This window comes from Silurus aristotelis (genome assembly GCF_946808225.1).
Source record: "Silurus aristotelis genome assembly, chromosome: 22".
Lineage (NCBI taxonomy): Eukaryota > Metazoa > Chordata > Actinopteri > Siluriformes > Siluridae > Silurus > Silurus aristotelis.
The window spans coordinates 10670446-10689817 of record NC_139595.1 but is presented as its reverse complement, the minus strand read 5'-3'; the positions used below and the strand labels follow the sequence as shown (position 1 = coordinate 10689817).

The following is a 19372-nucleotide window of genomic DNA, read 5'->3' as shown; positions in this document are numbered from 1 at the left end:
AATATATATATATATATATATATATATATATATATATATATATATATATATATATATATATATATATATATATATATATATATATATATATATATATATACAGTGAGGAAAATAAGTATTTGAACACCCTGCTATTTTGAAAGTTCTCCCATTTAGAAATCATGGAGGGGTCTGAAATTGTCATCGTAGTTGCATGTCCACTGTGAGAGACATAATCTAAAAAAAAAAATCCAGAAATCACAATGTATGATTTTTTAACTATTTATATGTATGATACAGATACAAATAAGTATTTCAACACCTGAGAAAGTCAATGTTAATATTTGGTACAGTAGCCTTTGTTTACAATTACAGAGGTCAAACGTTTCCTGTAGTTTTTCACCAGGTTTGCACACACTGCAGGAGGGATTTTGGCCCACTCCTCCACACAGATCTTCTCTAGATCAGTCAGGTTTCTGGCCTGTCACTGAGAAATACGGAGTTTGAGCTCCCTCCAAAGATTCTCTATTGGGTTTAGATCTGGAGACTGGCTAGGCCACACCAGAACCTTGATATGCTTCTTACAGAGCCACTCCTTGGTTATCCTGGCTGTGTGCTTCAGGTCATTGTCATGTTGGAAGACCCAGCCTCGACCCATCTTCAATGCTCTAACTGAGGGAAGGAGGTTGTTTCCCAAAATCTCGCAATACATGGCCCCGGTCATCCTCTCCTTAATACAGTGCAGTCGCCCTGTCCCATGTGCAGAAAAACCCCCCCAAAGCATGATGCTACCACCCCCATGCATCACAGTAGGGATGGTGTTCTTGGGATGGTACTCATCATTCTTCTTCCTCCAAACACGTTTAGTGGAATTATAAACCAAAAGTTCTATTTTGGTCTAATCTGACCACATGACTTTCTCCCATGACTCCTCTGGATCATCCAAATGGTCATTGGCAAACTTAAGACGTGCCTGGACATGTGCTGGTTTAAGCAGGGGAACCTTCCGTGCCATGCATGATTTCAAACAATGACGTCTTAGTGTAATACCAACTGTAACCTTGGAAACGGTGGTCCCAGCTCTTTTCAGGTCAATTGACCAGCTCCTTCCGTGTAGTTCTGGGCTGATTTCTCACCTTCCTTAGGATCATTGAGACCCCATGAGGTGAGATCTTGCATGGAGCCCCAGTCCGAGGGCGATTGACAGTCATGTTTAGATTCTTCCTTTTTCTAATGATTGCTCCAACAGTGGACCTTTTTTCACCAAGCTGATTGGCAATTTCCCCGTAGCCCTTTCCAGCCTTGTAAAGGTGTACAATTTTGTCTCTAGTGTCTTTGGACAGCTCTTTGGTCTTGGCCATGTTAGTAGTTGGATTCTTACTGATTGTATGGGGTGGACAGGTGTCTTTATGTAGCTAACGACCTCCAACAGGTGCATCTAATTTAGGATAATAAATGTAGTGGAGGTGGACATTTTAAAGGCAGACTAACAGGTCTTTGAGGGTCAGAATTCTAGCTGATAGACAGGTGTTCAAATACTTATTTGCAGCTGTATCATACAAATAAATAGTTTAAAAATCATATATTGTGATTTCTGGATTATTTTTTTTTAGATTATGTCTCTCACAGTGGACATGCATCTACGATGACAATTTCAGACCCCTTGGTGATTTTTAAGTGTGAGAACTTGCAAAATAGCAGGGTGTTCAAATACTTATTTTCCTCACTGTATATATATATATATATATATATATAATATATATATATATATATATATATATATATATATATATATATATATATATATATATATATATATATATATATATATATATATATATATGGGGGATTTCTCCTTTGAAAAAATGCACTCATGCTGGGTTGTTTCTTTCTGTAAAAAAACAAAAACAAAACATAATATTTGAGTATGCAAGGTAAATAAATTTTTGTAAATCAACATTTGTATTGTTTTTTAATGGCAATTGCAGATGGCAAGTTGACAACAATGTTTTGACAATTTTACTTTTCTACACTGGTTTCTTACCAATGGCATGTTTAAAAAATAAAGATATCTCATTCCGTTTATGAGTTATAGCCATTTTTGTCAAGGTGACCCGCCAACTTTGAACATTTTTGGCGACGCTTTGAACACTGAGAAAGAAGTGCTATATTTTTATATATTTTTTATGCTAGATAATTATTGATAAGTGAACATTTCTGAACTAAGTTGTTTCCGATCAGATGAAAAATTTAGGACTAGTTCACAAAAGTATGTTTTTAACAACTTAATTTTATGGAAAAAGTTAACTTTGTTGAGCAAATATGTCAATAGGCATTTTCTTAAAAATTTTGAACGACATTGGCCACTAGGGGGCAATATTGTGTTTTTCAAGTATTGTATATTGCACGATTTTTCAAACATACACTCACTTTTCATATAATTTGATTGATCTTCTCATGCTGAGCAACTTTGTCAATCAAATCCTTCATTAATTATTCTTAATTATGTTAAAAACTATTTCTAGGTTTTTCATCTGATCTGATCTGATCAACTCAGTTCAGAAATGTTCGCTTATCAATAATTAAAAAATATATATATTGCACTTCTTTCTCAGTTTCCAAAGGGTTGCCAAAATGTTCAAAGTAGGCGGGTCACTTTGACAAAAATGGCTATAACTCATGAGTGGAATGAGATATTTTTACCAAACTTTGTGGACGTGTCTATGAGCTCAATCCTTTGTCAAAAAAAAAATATCAATTTGCATAGCTTTGCCACTTGTTGGCGCTAAACAAAGAAAAAATAATAAACGGCTATGACTACTCAACCGTCCATCCGATGACTTGATACTTGCCTTGCAGTGTCTCTGCCCAATGTGTCATAAGGTTTTATGAGGATATCTGCCTATTTAAAAAAAAAAAACAATTACCAATGCATTACATGTTAGACAATGTTACCAGAAGTGTATTACAACGAAACTTTGTGTAACTCGAACTCATGTTCCATGTCTTTTTCCTTAGAACCTACAGTACCTCAGTTGCTTGAACCCCGCTAATCGCTAATAATATTTGTTGTTTTGAATTATTATTATTATTTTATTATCATTATTTTATCTTTTCTATTATCACAAAGAATTGTGAGTTTTGTTGTGTTCCCCATGCATTTGTTCAGTACCATGGTGTGAGTAAGTGTCCACATTAAGTCTTTTTTTTTTTTCCTTTTTTTTTTTTTAAATAGAAACCGTGTTCTATTTTAGACCAAACTGGCAGTATTAGATTTCCATTTGGCTCAGATTAGCCTGATTACTCTCCTATGATCTCTTTCATTACAAGGTGCTTTCCTGCAAACAATTAAGACATTAGATGGGTTTTTTTCCCCACTAATCTCTGTAAACTCTTATGTGTTAAACCAGCCCAATCTCACAGCATTCATGCTATAGTCACAAAATGTAATCTATTGATTCGTGTTCATAGACACGAATTTCCCTATTTTTTGTGTCACTGAGGACGACTTTCTATGTAACGTATTTCAATGGTAAGTATTTTTGGTGCCTCCACCAAAATCTTCTTTCTGCCAATGGATACCATAGACACGTTTTGTTTTTTTCTCGTTTGTTATTGATTTTTTAACCAGGCGCTATTACTCAATATTTAATCAGTATATTTTATCCTTGTTTTTATTGCTTTATATTCGGTAAGACACTCGATATTATAAATTATTTTCAGTGGTTCCTTCCAGTTAAAATACAGTAAATATATTCTCATTCTGAAGGTGAGAAAAGAAGGAAATCAGTGATTTTCTGATCCACTGTATATCTATAAAAAACTGGTTTCAGTGCATAGTAAAAGCAAACACATTGGCCTTGCCATTTAAAAACTTTTAATGTAGATTGTAATTTGGTAGGACACTTCCTTTCTATAACTGGTAAAAATCACTTTTATTCGCATATATTATATTACATAATGTAGTCTGTTTCTAGGTTCTAGGTTCTTAGAATCCAAAACTGTCAAGAATTGTGCTATGTAAGTAATGTCATGATTTAGTGTAGCATCAACTCTTTTAGGTTGTATATATTAATGTATTTTTTTGTGTGTGTGTGTGTGTGTGTGTGTGTGTGTGTGTGTGTGTGTGTGTGTGTGTGTGTGTGTGTGCGCGTGTGCGCGTGTGTGCGTGCGTGTGCGTGCAGGCACGGCCTGTGGCATTGTGATTGCAACAGGAGATCGTACAGTTATGGGAAGAATAGCGAGTCTGGCTTCTGGATTGGAGGTTGGCCAGACCCCAATCAACTTGGAAATTGAGCACTTCATCCACATCATTACTAGTGTTGCTGTCTTTCTTGGTGTTTCATTTTTTATCCTCTCGCTCATCCTTGGCTACACATGGCTTGAGGCTGTCATCTTTCTTATTGGCATTATCGTTGCCAATGTGCCTGAAGGACTGTTGGCAACAGTCACGGTAAAGTTTATACCCACACAGAGACAAATATCACCCTTGCACAGATGCTTGTTGTAACATTTCCTTCTTAATACACACACACACACACAAACGAAATTGATTACTAAAAATTACACATTAACACTACTTATACATTTTATTGTGTTTCTCTGAACCCGCATAACTGCCATAGACAGTGTTACGTTTCCACCTTGGCTAGGCCTAGGGGAGGTGGAACAATAACCATTTAGTTGTTACGGGTTGTTTGAACAAAAAGCAGGACCAGAGTTTAGAGTAGTTATTGTTTTAATGGTCAAGTGCAGTAAGGTAACAAACAATTTCCAAGAGTGTTTCACAGAGTCAAGATGACTAGACTCACACTGGCAAAAGAACATGGACAGTGCCAAAGAAATGAACATAAGAAAAATGTCTACTCTAGGCTGTATTTTGGAAGCTTAACCTTACTAACTAACAGCAACAGACTAGCTGACTACTCTAGGCTATGCTACCAGAAAATACCTAGGGCAGACCTGGGCAAACTACGGCCCGCGGGCCACATCCGGCCCTTTGTACGTCCCTGTCCAGCCCGTGTGAGGCCAATCATAAATTACAGGGATGCACCGAAAATTCAGCCACCGAAAATATTTGCCCAAAATACCTAAATCACCGAAACAACACGCCAGAAACACAATTGTAATGATGCAAAAAAAAAAGCGCAGCCAGCACACGGTTATCTGGATAAGAGCCATCATGTCTGCGGTGTGGACTTATTTCAATATTTCGGAGAGAAAATCCCACAGATAGCGATTTGCAAGACTTAGTGGTGGGCAATTAATTTTTACAAGGGGCCAGATGAGAAACCTGAATTGTGTCAGAGGGCCACACCAACGATAATATTTTAGGGATGCACCAAAATAAAAATTCTTTTCCGAAACCAAAAACCAAAAATGAGGAAACCAAGGCCAAAACCGAAACACCGAAAGAAAATATTGTCAATTATTATAACCATTGCATTTATGGCTATGAGTGTGTACTTACCTCACTAAAGTCAATGCATTGCAGTTCAAAGAATAAATCAATTACAAAAGTTTTTTATTTATTATTATAAATTATTGTTATTTATTTGTTACCATTCATAGTATTGACAGACGGGCAGCGGTCAAATATTATTAGCAACGGTCTGTTAAACGAAAATTATTGACCGCCGAACGTTTGGAAGCCCATTCAAGTGAAAGGAATGTTCTAATCTACAGCATTAGGAAGAGCTGTGTAATAAATAATATTATATTATAATTATTATTATTTTCAGGATCCACAGGGAATGTTTCAAAGATCAATCCGTCGATCCACTGGAGACCACTGATCTAAGGCAATGAAATCCATCATTTTTTTGTGTTATGCCTTTTGCCTTGGCACCATCACTGGAAAACTTTCTTGCCTTTTCAAAAACGTCCTCTACAGACGGAGTGCGCATGCTCGGATGGACTACTTTTCTGCGCCGCGTTTTTCTCATATTTAGAATGGCAATCGGGATGTTTGGATTTCAGGTGATAAATTAAACCCGATGTGGAGAAACTCTTTGCAGTAAAATTTTGCTAATTTCAGCATTGCATGTTTTGCAAATCGCTATCTGTGGGATTTTCTCCGAAATATTGAAATAAGTCCACACCGCAGACATGATGGCTCTTATCCAGGTAACCGTGTGCTGGCTGCGCTTTTTTTTTGCGTCATTACAATTGTGTTTCTGCCGTGTTGTTTCGGTGATTTAGGTATTTCGGGCGAAAATTTTCGGTGGCTGAATTTTCGGTGCATCCCTGTAATTTATGATTGGCCTCACACGGGCCGGACAGGGACGCACAAAGGGCCGGATGTGGCCCGCGGGCCGTAGTTTGCCCAGGTCTGATCTAGGCTATGCCAATTAATTGTGAGGTCTTCTTTTGGTGAGAAAAGGTGTAGTAATGTGTGCATTGAGGGTGCACATCTCCAGAATGGCTCAATCCAATGTTTGCACTGCCAAGTGAATTCATAATATCTATTAAGTAAGAGGAAACATATCCAAGCAAGAAACTGCATAATAGAAGAAATTCACCTAGGTTGTCAAACTTAGCATTGAATAGAGGCAGTATGGTGCCATGCTAGTGGCATGTAGCCACAGGCCTGCTAGTTGTCATACTAGGTAAAAGAAAAAAGATGAGGTTATTCTCAGACCCAGGTAAGACACATTGCCTGTAGTTCCAAACTGCAAAGTTGACAGTTCCAATTTGTGTGCATGTTGTCCTTCTGTACATGTGTACAGGGTGAGAAGAAGAAACAAAAAAGAAATGGCTATTTACAGCAGCGTTTTTTGTTTACTATTGTCATTTCACTATGTGACATTGTTGGAAAGCTTTGGCATGTGTGAACAGTCACACAAAAAATGCAGGTGATTCTTACTATCCCTGGTGGTAAGGGGGGCTAAAACAGAGCTGTTTTTTTTTTTTATAGAAACAACACGCACAGAAACTACTGTGGCTGCTGGCCATTGTCACTATGAAGAACTGTCTCTGATATTTTCTTTTGGGCTTTCATTGTCTCTGCCTGTGTCTGTTTTCATTGTGTATCTCTCTTTAACAGTGTGTTTTTCGACTTGTCTCCTTCTCTTTGTCTTTGTCTTTACCTAATTTACCAACTTTTGTGTCGATAGAATACTTACCAACTGTCCTGTTTACTTTCTCTATTTCTATGTTTGTCTTCATGTTATTTATGGCTCTTTTAATCTTTTATTCTCCTGTCATCTTTTTCCTATTCTTGACTTCCCATGTCTATATATTGTGTAAATTGAACTATTTTGACTAAATTGTGTCTGTTTGCTGTACATTCTTTTCTATCAAACTTACAGACAAATGCAGACTGTGTGAATGAGAATAAATACTGCTCCCTTTCCTTTTGTTCTGTGCAATTCCAGTTTCAATTTAGCTTCTGTCACCATTTTAAATGTAATTCACATAAGTCAATTTCTATTTTGTTCTTTTTCTTTCTGCCTCTCTCAATTCAATGCAAATTCAATTTGAATGTTTTAAAGTGTTTTGGAATTATTTATTTAGTTACAGTGCTGGAAATGAATATAGAAATAATCAATAATATAAATATTATTAACCTTTTTTTTCTCCTTCATCTTACTCCTTATTCTTTTCTCAGGTGTGTCTCACTTTGACAGCTAAACGTATGGCACATAAGAACTGTTTGGTGAAGAATTTGGAGGCTGTAGAGACTTTGGGCTCCACTTCCACTATTTGCTCAGACAAGACTGGAACCCTAACCCAGAACCGTATGACCGTTGCCCACATGTGGTTTGATAATCAGATCTATGAAGCTGATACTACAGAGGATCAATCAGGTTAGAGCTATATTTCAGAGAACCAGTTCTTAGGGAGAGTTAGACAGACAGAGAGCCAATCAGCCAAGACGAACCCTGAGTGATTTGTGTCTTAGTGTTTGGGGGTTTGCGCTGCAGTCCATTTTAGTTAACTGTATTGTAAAGAACTTAATTAAAACTCTTGCATATTTATTTATCTACTTTTAATTTGGGTATGATTCTTTTTTTCACAGGCAATGGGGTCTTTGATAAGAGCTCCCCCACCTGGACTGCTCTGTCGCACGTGGCAGCGCTCTGCAACCGTGCTGTCTTCAAACCTGGACAAAAAGATATTCCTATTCTGAAGGTGTTCTCACAAGCACTTTGAATTGATCCATTTTCCAACAATATTGATATCCTAATTAATAAAAACATTTTCCTGGTGGTGAATGTAGATGGAGACTGCAGGTGATGCATCAGAGTCTGCTTTGCTTAAGTGTATTGAGCTCTCCTGTGGGTCTGTAAAGGCGTTTAGAGAGAAAAACCCTAAAGTAGGAGAAATTCCATTCAACTCAACCAACAAGTTTCAGGTATGAACACACAATCACACAATGTAAAGCTTTATGTAAACCAGAGTCTAGGCTGACTGGTAATGTATTTCTAACATAAGCTCTTGCTCCAGTGTACAATTTTCTTTATAAATCCATTATAATAAAAAACAGATCCTAAAACACCACATTTTTTTATTTGAAACAACCTTTTAGCTGTCTATCCATGAAAGTGATGACACTCCATCTGGGCATCTCCTGGTGATGAAAGGAGCTCCTGAGAGGATATTGGACAGGTAAATCAGTAAAAACCATTAAATAGTGATCTTCCCTTTCTTTACTGACATGGCAAATCAGTGCCATTGACAGAACCATACATATTCATTTGTTTTGTTGATGCTATGCTATTAAGTCGTGCACAATTACTGTAAATCTATAACTGTGATTTTTTTTTTATCTGATTAACTCTTGATAATTTTTTATTGATAATTGCATAATAATAGTTTTGCAATATATAAAGCATTTCATATTGCACTACAATAGCAGTCATTGGTAATCCATAATTGTTCAAATCTGCAGGTGCAGTACAATCATGATTAATGGACAAGAGCTTCCTTTGGACACTGACTGGAGAAATAGTTTCCAAGTAGCCTACATGGATTTGGGGGGTCTTGGGGAGAGAGTGCTGGGTAAGAAAAGAGACAGTGACTATGCTGGCTCTAGGTAGGTTTAAATATTTCTGGGTAATGCTAAATGAGAGTTTCTGGTAAGAGAGAAAAGTCTTCAAAGACTAAGAAGTTGGTGAATTTAAAAATGACTATGTTTGTGTCTGAAAATATACTTATCAGACAGTTATTCAAAAGCAACTTTAGCTGGTTTTGTGGCTATCTGTGGAGATAATGTGTCTGTTTTTTTTTCCTCAGCCTAATAACCCTTCAGTGTTCTTCAAATTTTTTTTATATATCCTTCCGTTTCATTATGTTCTGTTGCATTTAATTTATATCATCCATGCAGGCTTCTCCCACCTGTTCCTGTCACCATCTCATTTTCCACGAGGTTTTTCATTTGACTGTGAAGACATCAATTTCCCCATGGACCAAATGTGCTTTTTGGGTCTTATTTCAATGATTGACCCCCCAAGAGCTGCCGTGCCTGATGCAGTGGGCAAGTGTCGCTCTGCTGGAATCAAGGTAAAAATTCTTTCACTTGTTTACTTATTTGTTTTTTCATTCATGTGCAGAATTTGTAAAAAAAAAAAAAAAAAAAAAAACCCGCCATACTTATGCTTATATGTTTGCCAAAATGTTTTTATTAAGCAAGTTGTATGTACTTCCACATTTACCTTTCAAAATTGATTATCTCTGTTTATATGTAAATTAAGCAGAAAAACCTGAAAATGCTTGCATCATTTTAAGCATCAATGAAACATTCAGTGAGCATTGTATCTCATTTACAAAGGTGATCATGGTAACTGGAGACCATCCAATTACGGCTAAAGCAATTGCTAAAGGGGTTGGCATAATCTCAGAAGGCAATGAGACAGTGGAGGACATTGCAGAGAGACTTAACATCCCATTAAGTCAGGTTAACCCACGGTGTGTTTACCTAAAAGTATATTGTGTATATATTTTTTAAATACTTGATTATTGTGTTTTTCTTGTTTTCCTAAATATGGCAATCAAATGTATTGTTCTTAAGAAAGTATGTGTCAGTGTATTTTTGTGTGTGTGTGTGTGTGTGTGTGTGTGTGTGTGTGTGTGTGTGTGTGTGTGTGTGTGTGTGTGTGTGTGTGTGTGTGTGTTGGACACAGAGATGCTAAGGCATGTGTAGTGCATGGAGCTGATCTGAAGGAGATGAGTTCAGAGTATTTGGATGATCTCTTGAGAAACCATACTGAGATTGTCTTTGCTCGCACCTCTCCACAACAGAAACTCATCATTGTAGAGGGCTGCCAGCGACAGGTAGGGGGGTACAGTATATAAAAAGTATTTTAAAAAAATATTTTTTTTTTTTGCTGGTTAACCATTAACTATGTTACTATAGTTTTAACTGTAGCACTAATATTAACTGCTACCATATTCTTCCCCCCCCCCCCCCCTAAAAGTTCCAGCTCATTGTTGGTTCCAAATAATTATATTGTATAAATACAGTTTTAAAAAGTTTCAATACATATAAGCAAAAAGTTGAAAGTGACATGCATAGGTTAGATTCTATAGGAAAGACTGGAAAGGATAAGGGAGAATTTTTGTCTTTTGTGATGGATCTTTTTCATACCCATCAACATAGTTTGAAGTTTCTTATGTTACTGGCCCAAGGAAAAATGGTTCCTAGTTTACATTATATATAATGTTACATCAGGGTGCAGTAAAACAACCCTTGGTCAAACAAATGCAGTATGATTGCATCACTTTCTCCATGGAGCTTGCTACTCATATTGTGAATTAATGTCTTTGGCGATTTTTTAAAAGACAGAATTAAATGTACTTGTTGTATATTCGTCGTCTTGGTGAGGTGCAGTTGTCGGCTGGAAGGACTCTTCTTTAGACACAGTATTTCGTGTAAATAATGATTTTATTCAACACAGAAATATAGCATCTTTACAGGCCTTCTGGTCAAGCCTGGAGTCAGCACGCCCTGATTCAAAGTCTGACTCCAGATCCATGCTTACACACACATTAAATGCTTGCCCGTTTCCTGGGTCCACCTCTTAATGTAAATGAGATGCATATGAGCTTACTGTGCAATAATGTTGAATGTAAAGAGAAGCCTGCCTTTGCCCTGACTGAAGTGTTCCAGATGTTTCCAGGGCTCACATTCCCAGATCATAAAACATAAAGCGCATCCTGTTCTCCTGTACCTCCTAGTATATGGCGAACGGGTCAGAGGTCGCCTCCCAAGAAGATATACATCCTGGACCACATTCCATATTTGTTTTAAGAACATAGCGCGTATCTCCCACCAGTTTAAGCACATTTCAGCATGGCAATAATACACTATTTTTTTGTAATCAAATGTTCATTATATAGTTTAAATTATTTTATTTAGAAAAGGCTGCAATTGTGATGTACTACCAGTTATGCGGGCCATCTGGGCATCTTTCAAAAAAGTTTCATTTAAAATTAGCCACCTCTCTTCTCAAAAGACTAACCAAAGCTTTTTTACCTTTACTTTTTTTTTTCTACTGGTTGTTAGCATTAAACTAGAGCCAATGTGTAACAATCATTTTTTTACAGGGTGCTATTGTGGCAGTGACAGGTGATGGGGTAAATGACTCGCCTGCTTTAAAGAGGGCTGACATCGGCATTGCCATGGGAATAGCAGGATCTGATGTCTCTAAACAAGCAGCTGACATGATCTTGCTTGATGACAACTTTGCATCCATTGTAACAGGGGTGGAGGAGGGTAAGATAACTGTAAAATATGTATTTGTATTTAATAAAGCTATTTCCATTTACAAGAAGCAGGGGGTTTAAGCCTAATGAACTTCTGTTAGAGCTTGTTGCGATTCCCATTTTTGACCAAGAGATAAATGGGGAAATGAGCATACTGTTTTACAATTGTGCTATATTTAGTAAAGTAAGCAGATCAAAATAACATTAAATTATATTCATCAAACAGCATTAAACAGGTCACTGATATTTTAATTGATTAACATCTGATATGCATTCCACAACGAAGGTATTGCTGTACACTAAAGGCATTTAAGATCAAAATATGAATATGGGATGATATATGATGAGATTATTTAATGTCCTGATACTTACATCTTGATGTGTTAAACAACAACATAGAACAACTGTCAGAGGCAGATAGAAGTAAAGGTTTCTTTTTTATTAAGAACAAACTGACAGACAGATTCAAAACATGAAGTAAAATACTTCGCATTGCTTCACAATTGGCTGAATGTCCAAAGTCTGTTTATGAATGTGTGCATGTGTGGGTACAGGTGATTGTAAGCATTTTAGAGACATGTTATGTTTGGGACTGAAGTTTGTGTTGGCCTTGTTTGTAGGTCACAATGTGTTCTAGAAAGTAGAGTTTCTCTTTCAGATCAAATTTTCTAATGATGTCATAGTGGTTTGGGATGCTTGGCATTGAATTCTTGACAGATCAGTGGGTCAAAACACTGTGTGCTGGAAATCAGTATTACTTTGTCCCCTCAATTATGTACTCCAACTTCATTTAATTGTTGAATGAGTTCAGGCTGTTCTTGACAAGGTAAACGGTAAAAGGGTAGTCCTTTTTTGTACAGTGATGTTGCTGAGGTGGTGAGGGGTAGTGGTAATTATGTAACAGGCTTGAGTCAGTGAACTTGTAAAGAGAGGAAAAATCTATTGTAAGTTAGGAGAGTTTATTGTGAGTGTACATTATACAACGAGGGCTGATATTTTAGAGAGAGCTTCTTACAACACTTAATGTTTAAAAGATCTTTCATTGCTCTTGTTTAATAGTTTGTGGGTGGTAATTATATGCAAAGCTGACTGAGAGTCCATGTTTCTCCATGAGGCTGGCCCAGATACTGGAGGTAAACTGCATGTCTTATTCACACACAATGTCTTCAAAGGTCTCATGTAAGAGAACAGAAGCGTAAACCCAAGCGTATGCAAACCAGGCAAAAAGGTGAAGGTGTAGGGACTTTAAGAACTACTCTATGCTAGCAATTATGATTATTTTATTTTATGAGACAAAAGTCATTGGGGTGTTGTTTTGTGGCATAAGATTTCAGCTGGGAGAGTACAAAGGACATTGTCCTGTGAATGATAAGATGATTGTGTGGATGTCTGTTATCATCTTAGGAAACCAATGGTCTGGTGGATTTGCAGGATGAATATGATGTGCTGGTGAGCTAGCAATCTCTCTGCTGATCCCACATTATAATGCCCAAAGAGATGTGGAGCAGTATATGTCATTAATGTACACGATCACAATTTTTCCAAGCACTGAAGAGGTCCTGGAAGACTGAGAGTGTGCAAGAGAACCCATTTGGCATGACACATTCATTATTCAATTGCATTTCTTTGCCCTGGGTTACAGAGAGTTGCTCTCTGATATCCTTGCCTTTGGGAAAGGTTCAAAACTCATTGGGAGAGTTCCATGAAATCGTCAACAAATATGACCTCAAATGTTTTCTCCTTGTAACCATACAGCTGTAGGGTTATGTCAGGGCATTAGCCAATGAGCAGGATATGGATTTGTGCGTATATCTGTTCATTGGAGAACCCTCTTAACTAGAATAATAAAGGTAGCACTACGACAACAACGAAAAAACATTTGAAACCCTTTGTTAGAATGGGAGATGAGTGAACTGGGTGATAAGGGCATGGGGTGCAACCAGAGTTTGGGGAAAAATCAAGGTGGTGGAGATAGTATTGGTGAACATGGTGAACTTATCATTTAACTCAACAAGGTCCTGTAGATGTTTTACTATTACTGTAGTTTTTGTTAGGCTGCTTTTTTTTTGCCAGTCCTGCTGCATTTAGTAATAATACAGTAATTGTAATTAAGAGGAGTTGTTTACAGTTATAAACATGATTATGAACATGTTGGAGAAATATGTTGTGCTGAACAGTAGATCATGACAGTATTTTTGGGCTACAATGTGTTGTGAGAAGTAATTTCTGACTGATTCTAGCACTGATGTAACAATATTCCAAAATTATTTTTACAAGAAACTCTATGCAGCTGTCTCTATTGACTATCTACCACTTGGAAAGCACAGAAATAAAACAACATGTTATCATTACGACTCAAAATAGGATTATACATTTGAAAACACATTTATAATATAAAAAAAAATAATAAACAAAAGCATGATAAATAGACTATGTTCCATGCAGACATTATTTTTTGATTATGATTATGATGATGAAAAATATTATTTAAAAAATTGCATGCACAATAATCAGTTAGATGTTGTATTAAAGGGGTTGCAAAAATAAGGAGGGTGCAAGGCATATTGCTAAATAAAATCAACTTGCAGTGTTCAATGTGATACTTACAACTACATTCTGTCTTCATAAGGCAACATATTGGCATTCTTTAAAACTTACAAATTTTCTTTTAATTTCAAACTTTATGTACTATATCTTTATATTAGTCTTTATGATTTTACATTTTTAAATTGCTTTTATGTATTTAAAATTAAAAATTAAATGTTATTTCATTTTTAGCACACATTTTCTAACCGTTGTTTTTTGGCTTAAAAGCAAATGCTTCTACTAAAAGACGGTGGCCAGACACCCACTCATAATACGGCCAACTGTGTGCAATAGCTTTTAGTCTTCACTTGTTTTCCTGTGTATGCCATAACCCACAGAAAAGAGATATTGATGTTATAATAGAAAATGATCAATTGCAGAGTCATCTGTGCCATCTCTTCTGTCTATCTCCTGAAGGTCGTCTGATCTTTGATAACTTGAAGAAGTCGATAGCCTACACTCTTACGAGCAACATCCCTGAGATCTCTCCCTTTCTCCTCTTCATCATTGCCAGTGTTCCTCTGCCTCTGGGCACTGTCACCATCCTCTGCATTGACTTGGGAACTGACATGGTAAGAGACAAACACACACGCACGCACGCACGCACGCACGCACACACACACACACACACACACACACACACACACACACATTCTTAATATTTCTCCGTCCCCTCTGTCTGCATTCAGTCTACAAATATATGTCAGACTGACAGAAAAGGCTGCTTTCTCACTCACTGCTTTCTTTGTCTTCATAATTTTTAGTCTTCGAATGTCTTTTATTCTATTACGTTATATAGAGGACAAAGAAACACCTGTCACCTGTGTGCACAAACACAGCCACACAAATATTTAATTTTATAACATTGCTGCTGTTCTACGGCCCATAGGCACTGTCATAATTTTTTTTTATCTTTCTCCCTTCTGCATCTTTCTCTCTCTTTCTCTCACAGGTTCCTGCCATTTCTCTGGCTTATGAGTCAGCAGAAAGTGACATTATGAAGCGTCAACCCAGAAACCCCAAAACTGACAAATTGGTCAACGAGAGACTCATTAGTATGGCATATGGGCAGATCGGTAAGGCACATGCATGCTCACACACAGGGGCAAGTCTGTGCCTACCAAAAATAAAGAAAGCATTGTTTTTGCATCATTTTTGTTCCATTATTTTGAGCCAGGTCAAATGATTCAAGGCAACTAGTTGTAACCCCTTAACTGCAATGAATGCGGGCATATTCAGTTTCATACTTAATAACTTATTGCTAAGAAATAATTTTCAATTATAATGTTTACTGTGCAAAAATAAAATAAAAAACCTCTAAAGATCACACTTCAGAATTATGTGAATAATTTTTTGTGCAAGTAAAACCTCGATTCTGAAAATGTTCTGGTGCTGTGTAAATTGTAAATAAAAACACAGTACAATAATTTGCAGTGTTTTAGACACTTTTGATGATATTAAGTACTGTAGAGGAGATATTTACAGACATTGCAATTTTATGTTGAAGAACATTACAAATTTTGGAACAATTTAGGAATAGACAATTTTTACCTTTGAGAACCTTTGCCCAGCTCTATTTCTTAGAGACTTTGCCTAAAATCTAAGAACATTTGATATGTATTATATGTTCTAATGTGAACAAAATATTGGATCATAAAATTTGCACATCATTGCATTCTGTTTTAAAGTAAAATTTTATCCAGCGCCCACATTTTTGGGAATTCGGAGTGTATACATTTATAGATTGATACAATCAATATTCAATATATTAGACAATAAAAAAGCACCAATAATGTGTTTTAGTAAGTTGGTGGACCAGCAAAAAGCTCCAAAACCTTATTGTGCCTTGATAGATAGATTTTATAGAATAGTAGAGAATGAATATGGGACAACCAAAACCTTGAAAGTAGAGCCAAGTTTTATCTTTCATTGTCTTTAAATGTGTCATATGTTTATATTTTATTAATAATGTTTATACTTATACTAATAAATACTATGCGTGAATGTGTAGGTATGATCCAGGCCCTGGCTGGGTTCTTTACCTACTTTGTGATATTGGCAGAAAATGGATTTTTGCCTTATAGACTTCTAGGATTGCGACTTGCCTGGGATGACCGTAATGTCAACGACCTTGAGGACAGCTATGGACAGCAATGGGTATTTTAAACACAGATTCCTGCTATACAGTGTACACACATTCTCTCACAAACATACAATTATTGTTCTGGTGCAATCATATCCTCCAAAACTATTACACTGGCAAGGTCAATTTACATATTTTTTCTTGTAGACTGATATACACCCATCAGCTGAAAGTAATTAATTAGCCTTGTCATTAAAGTGGCTTTTGAGTGGGTTTTACATTACAGTGGCTAGTCATCAAATATTCAGGTGCATATGAGACATTTTGTACCATTTAAATTTATTTAACCAAGCTAATCCCAGAGCTCTGCTACCTAACATACCTCAATGTATTCCAGTAAGAATTTCTATAAGTTGTTAAAAAACACCCTGGAATCAATTAATATTGTCTAAAACTAAATAAAAATTAATTATAATAAATTAAATGTTATTATTAAGAGTTATTGTCTCCAAAGAGGTCTAAAAATAAAGAATTTGGCAACACTATCCATCAAAAGTACAAAGCTGTAATATAGCAATGAGATAAATAAGCTCCATAAAATACTTTCACTTTGATAATTTACAGACACTTTTCATTAAACGTATATCTTACAAGAGGAATTTATATTGTTTGCCGATTATTAACATTTTCAAAATGGAATGTTAATATGGAATGTTAATGTTTCATAGGTAGACATACAGATGCTCATACATACATATGCACAGAGTGAGTAATTGGATCGTTAACTACTTGTTCTTAGTAGTTATAGGACAAGGGTTAATGACAAAATACTCATTCATTCCTTCTTAGTTCCCACGTAGGTAGGTCTTAGGTGTTAAACATTATTGTAAAGTGCAGAGAGACCAAACAAATTGCTTCCTGCTCAACATCTGCACCCATGTGTCTGCATCCATTCTGGAATTAAGCATTAAAATACTGAACATTGAAGCTATACATAACAAAGTTATAAAAAATAATTCCTCCACAGAAAAACATATTACATATCATTTATGTGTCCCTAAAAAACATGGATTATCCAGGCACGGTTAGAAACCCAGGCATACAATACAGTGCATTCAAACTCTATTTGTATAGCACTTTTAACAATGGCATTGTCCCAAAGCAGAAATAAAAAGATTACAAACACAAATTTGAAAATCATAAATTAGTCTCTAAGTTTATTCCTGATGAGCATGCCTTCGACTGTTTGGAAAGTAAATACGCACTTCCAGTAAAAAATGAATATTTTAATACATTTTGTTTCTTTTTTTAATTTAGACCTACGAGCAGCGCAAGATTGTGGAATTCACTTGTCACACATCTTTCTTTGTAAGCATTGTGGTGGTGCAGTGGGCTGACCTCATCATCTGCAAAACACGCACCAATTCCCTTTTCCAGCAGGGCATGAGGTGCGACAATATGTGATAAAAAGAGATGTGTATGTTTTGGGGAAACAAAAAAGGAACTATTTAAAAAATTATTTTTAAAGATTAAATACATTCTTCTTCTGAGACCATTTCTATGCTTGTTTCCAGACTGTTACACAACAAAGAATTTAAGTAGCAGTACTGATGAAACCCTATTTAATTTCCTGTCCTGTAGAAATAAGATTCTGATCTTTGGCCTGTTTGCTGAGACAGCCCTTGCTGCCTTCTTGTCCTACTGCCCTGGAATGGATGTTGCCTTGCGCATGTACCCACTCAAGTAAGACTCTCTCTCTCTCTCTCTCTCTCTCTCTCTCTCTCTCTCTCTCTCTCTCTCTCACACACACACACACACACACACACACACACACACACACACACACCATTTCTCTAATGATTCGTTTTATGTACGCATTGCTTTAGTCAATTAATGCATAACCATAACTATAGTCTCAACATTTGTAACTTAAATTAAATATTTTGCCTCTTTTAGTTTTGATGTCAAATTTCAAAAAACATTTTTAATGTCATGTAATAAACAATGTTCTTCATAAAGGCAATTAAAACTTTCCCATGAGGTATACACCTTGGTATATTAGTCTCTCTCACACACACACACACACACACACACACACACACACACACACACACACACACACACACACACACACACACACACACACACACACACACACACACACACTTGCTGTTTAGTTACTGACTAGAGATAATTTCCCTACATAAGCAAATATAGCACAAATAAATCTGCATTAGTGCTATTACTGCATTTAAGTGAAAGCCATGAACACATTTTTTATGAATATATCGTAGATGCTATGAGTAAGAAATGCAGAATGTTTGTGATTCATGTACTCCTCTCATTTAACCATTCTCTTTTCACCCCATTTCCCTTACTTTCTCTGCTCTGTCTCCCCATTTTACTTTCCCTTTTTTAGGGTATACTGGTGGTTCTGTGCTCTTCCATACAGCCTGCTTATCTTTATCTATGATGAAATACGCAAATTAATTCTGAGGCGAAGTCCAGGAGGTGAGGCAATCAAACATGACCACAACAAGCTTTACTTCCTTTTGTTTAGCTGTCTATTGTGTTTGCTCTTGGAACTTTATTAATATTATTAATTATTATTCATATTTAATTTTTCTAATGCTAATGCTTTTGCTCTTTACTGACTAAACATGTCTATTAAATATGTCATGTGCACCCTTTCACATATTTTCATCTATTCATTCATCTATTCATTTTCATCTATCTATTCATCTGTTGTGTTTTGTTCAACATGTCATGATAATCCTGGTGTTAATGAGTGTGCCTTAACACAACTTGGATGATAGATACTATTCCCATTTTAGACCTAACCAGTGTCTTACTGTCCACATGGGTGTTATTAATAAAGACTAACTACTTTTATGACTTTATAAATTCATGGCAATTTTAACTTCCCAAGTCTATTGTATTTCTGGGTAAACAGCAAGCTGTTTTTTCTGCCAGGCCTTGATAGATTGGGTGTGAAATGATCAATGCTCAATTGTTTGG

The 19372-nt window shown here is 36.2% G+C and overlaps 1 protein-coding gene across 1 annotated transcript in view; it reads left to right on the top strand.

Annotated features, from left to right (window-relative positions):
* The window catches only part of atp1a2a (ATPase Na+/K+ transporting subunit alpha 2a), a 54242-nt gene that overhangs the window by 30490 nt on the left and 4380 nt on the right, over positions 1-19372 (top strand). The window contains exons 8-23 of the mRNA XM_083525613.1: positions 4164-4432; positions 7589-7787; positions 8000-8112; positions 8201-8335; positions 8510-8589; positions 8873-8982; positions 9308-9483; positions 9752-9888; positions 10104-10254; positions 11527-11695; positions 14689-14843; positions 15224-15347; positions 16283-16428; positions 17672-17802; positions 17996-18097; positions 18774-18865. Of these exons, the coding sequence (XP_083381739.1) occupies positions 4164-4432; positions 7589-7787; positions 8000-8112; positions 8201-8335; positions 8510-8589; positions 8873-8982; positions 9308-9483; positions 9752-9888; positions 10104-10254; positions 11527-11695; positions 14689-14843; positions 15224-15347; positions 16283-16428; positions 17672-17802; positions 17996-18097; positions 18774-18865 (2289 nt within the window). The remainder of the gene's footprint in view (positions 1-4163; positions 4433-7588; positions 7788-7999; positions 8113-8200; positions 8336-8509; positions 8590-8872; positions 8983-9307; positions 9484-9751; positions 9889-10103; positions 10255-11526; positions 11696-14688; positions 14844-15223; positions 15348-16282; positions 16429-17671; positions 17803-17995; positions 18098-18773; positions 18866-19372) is intronic.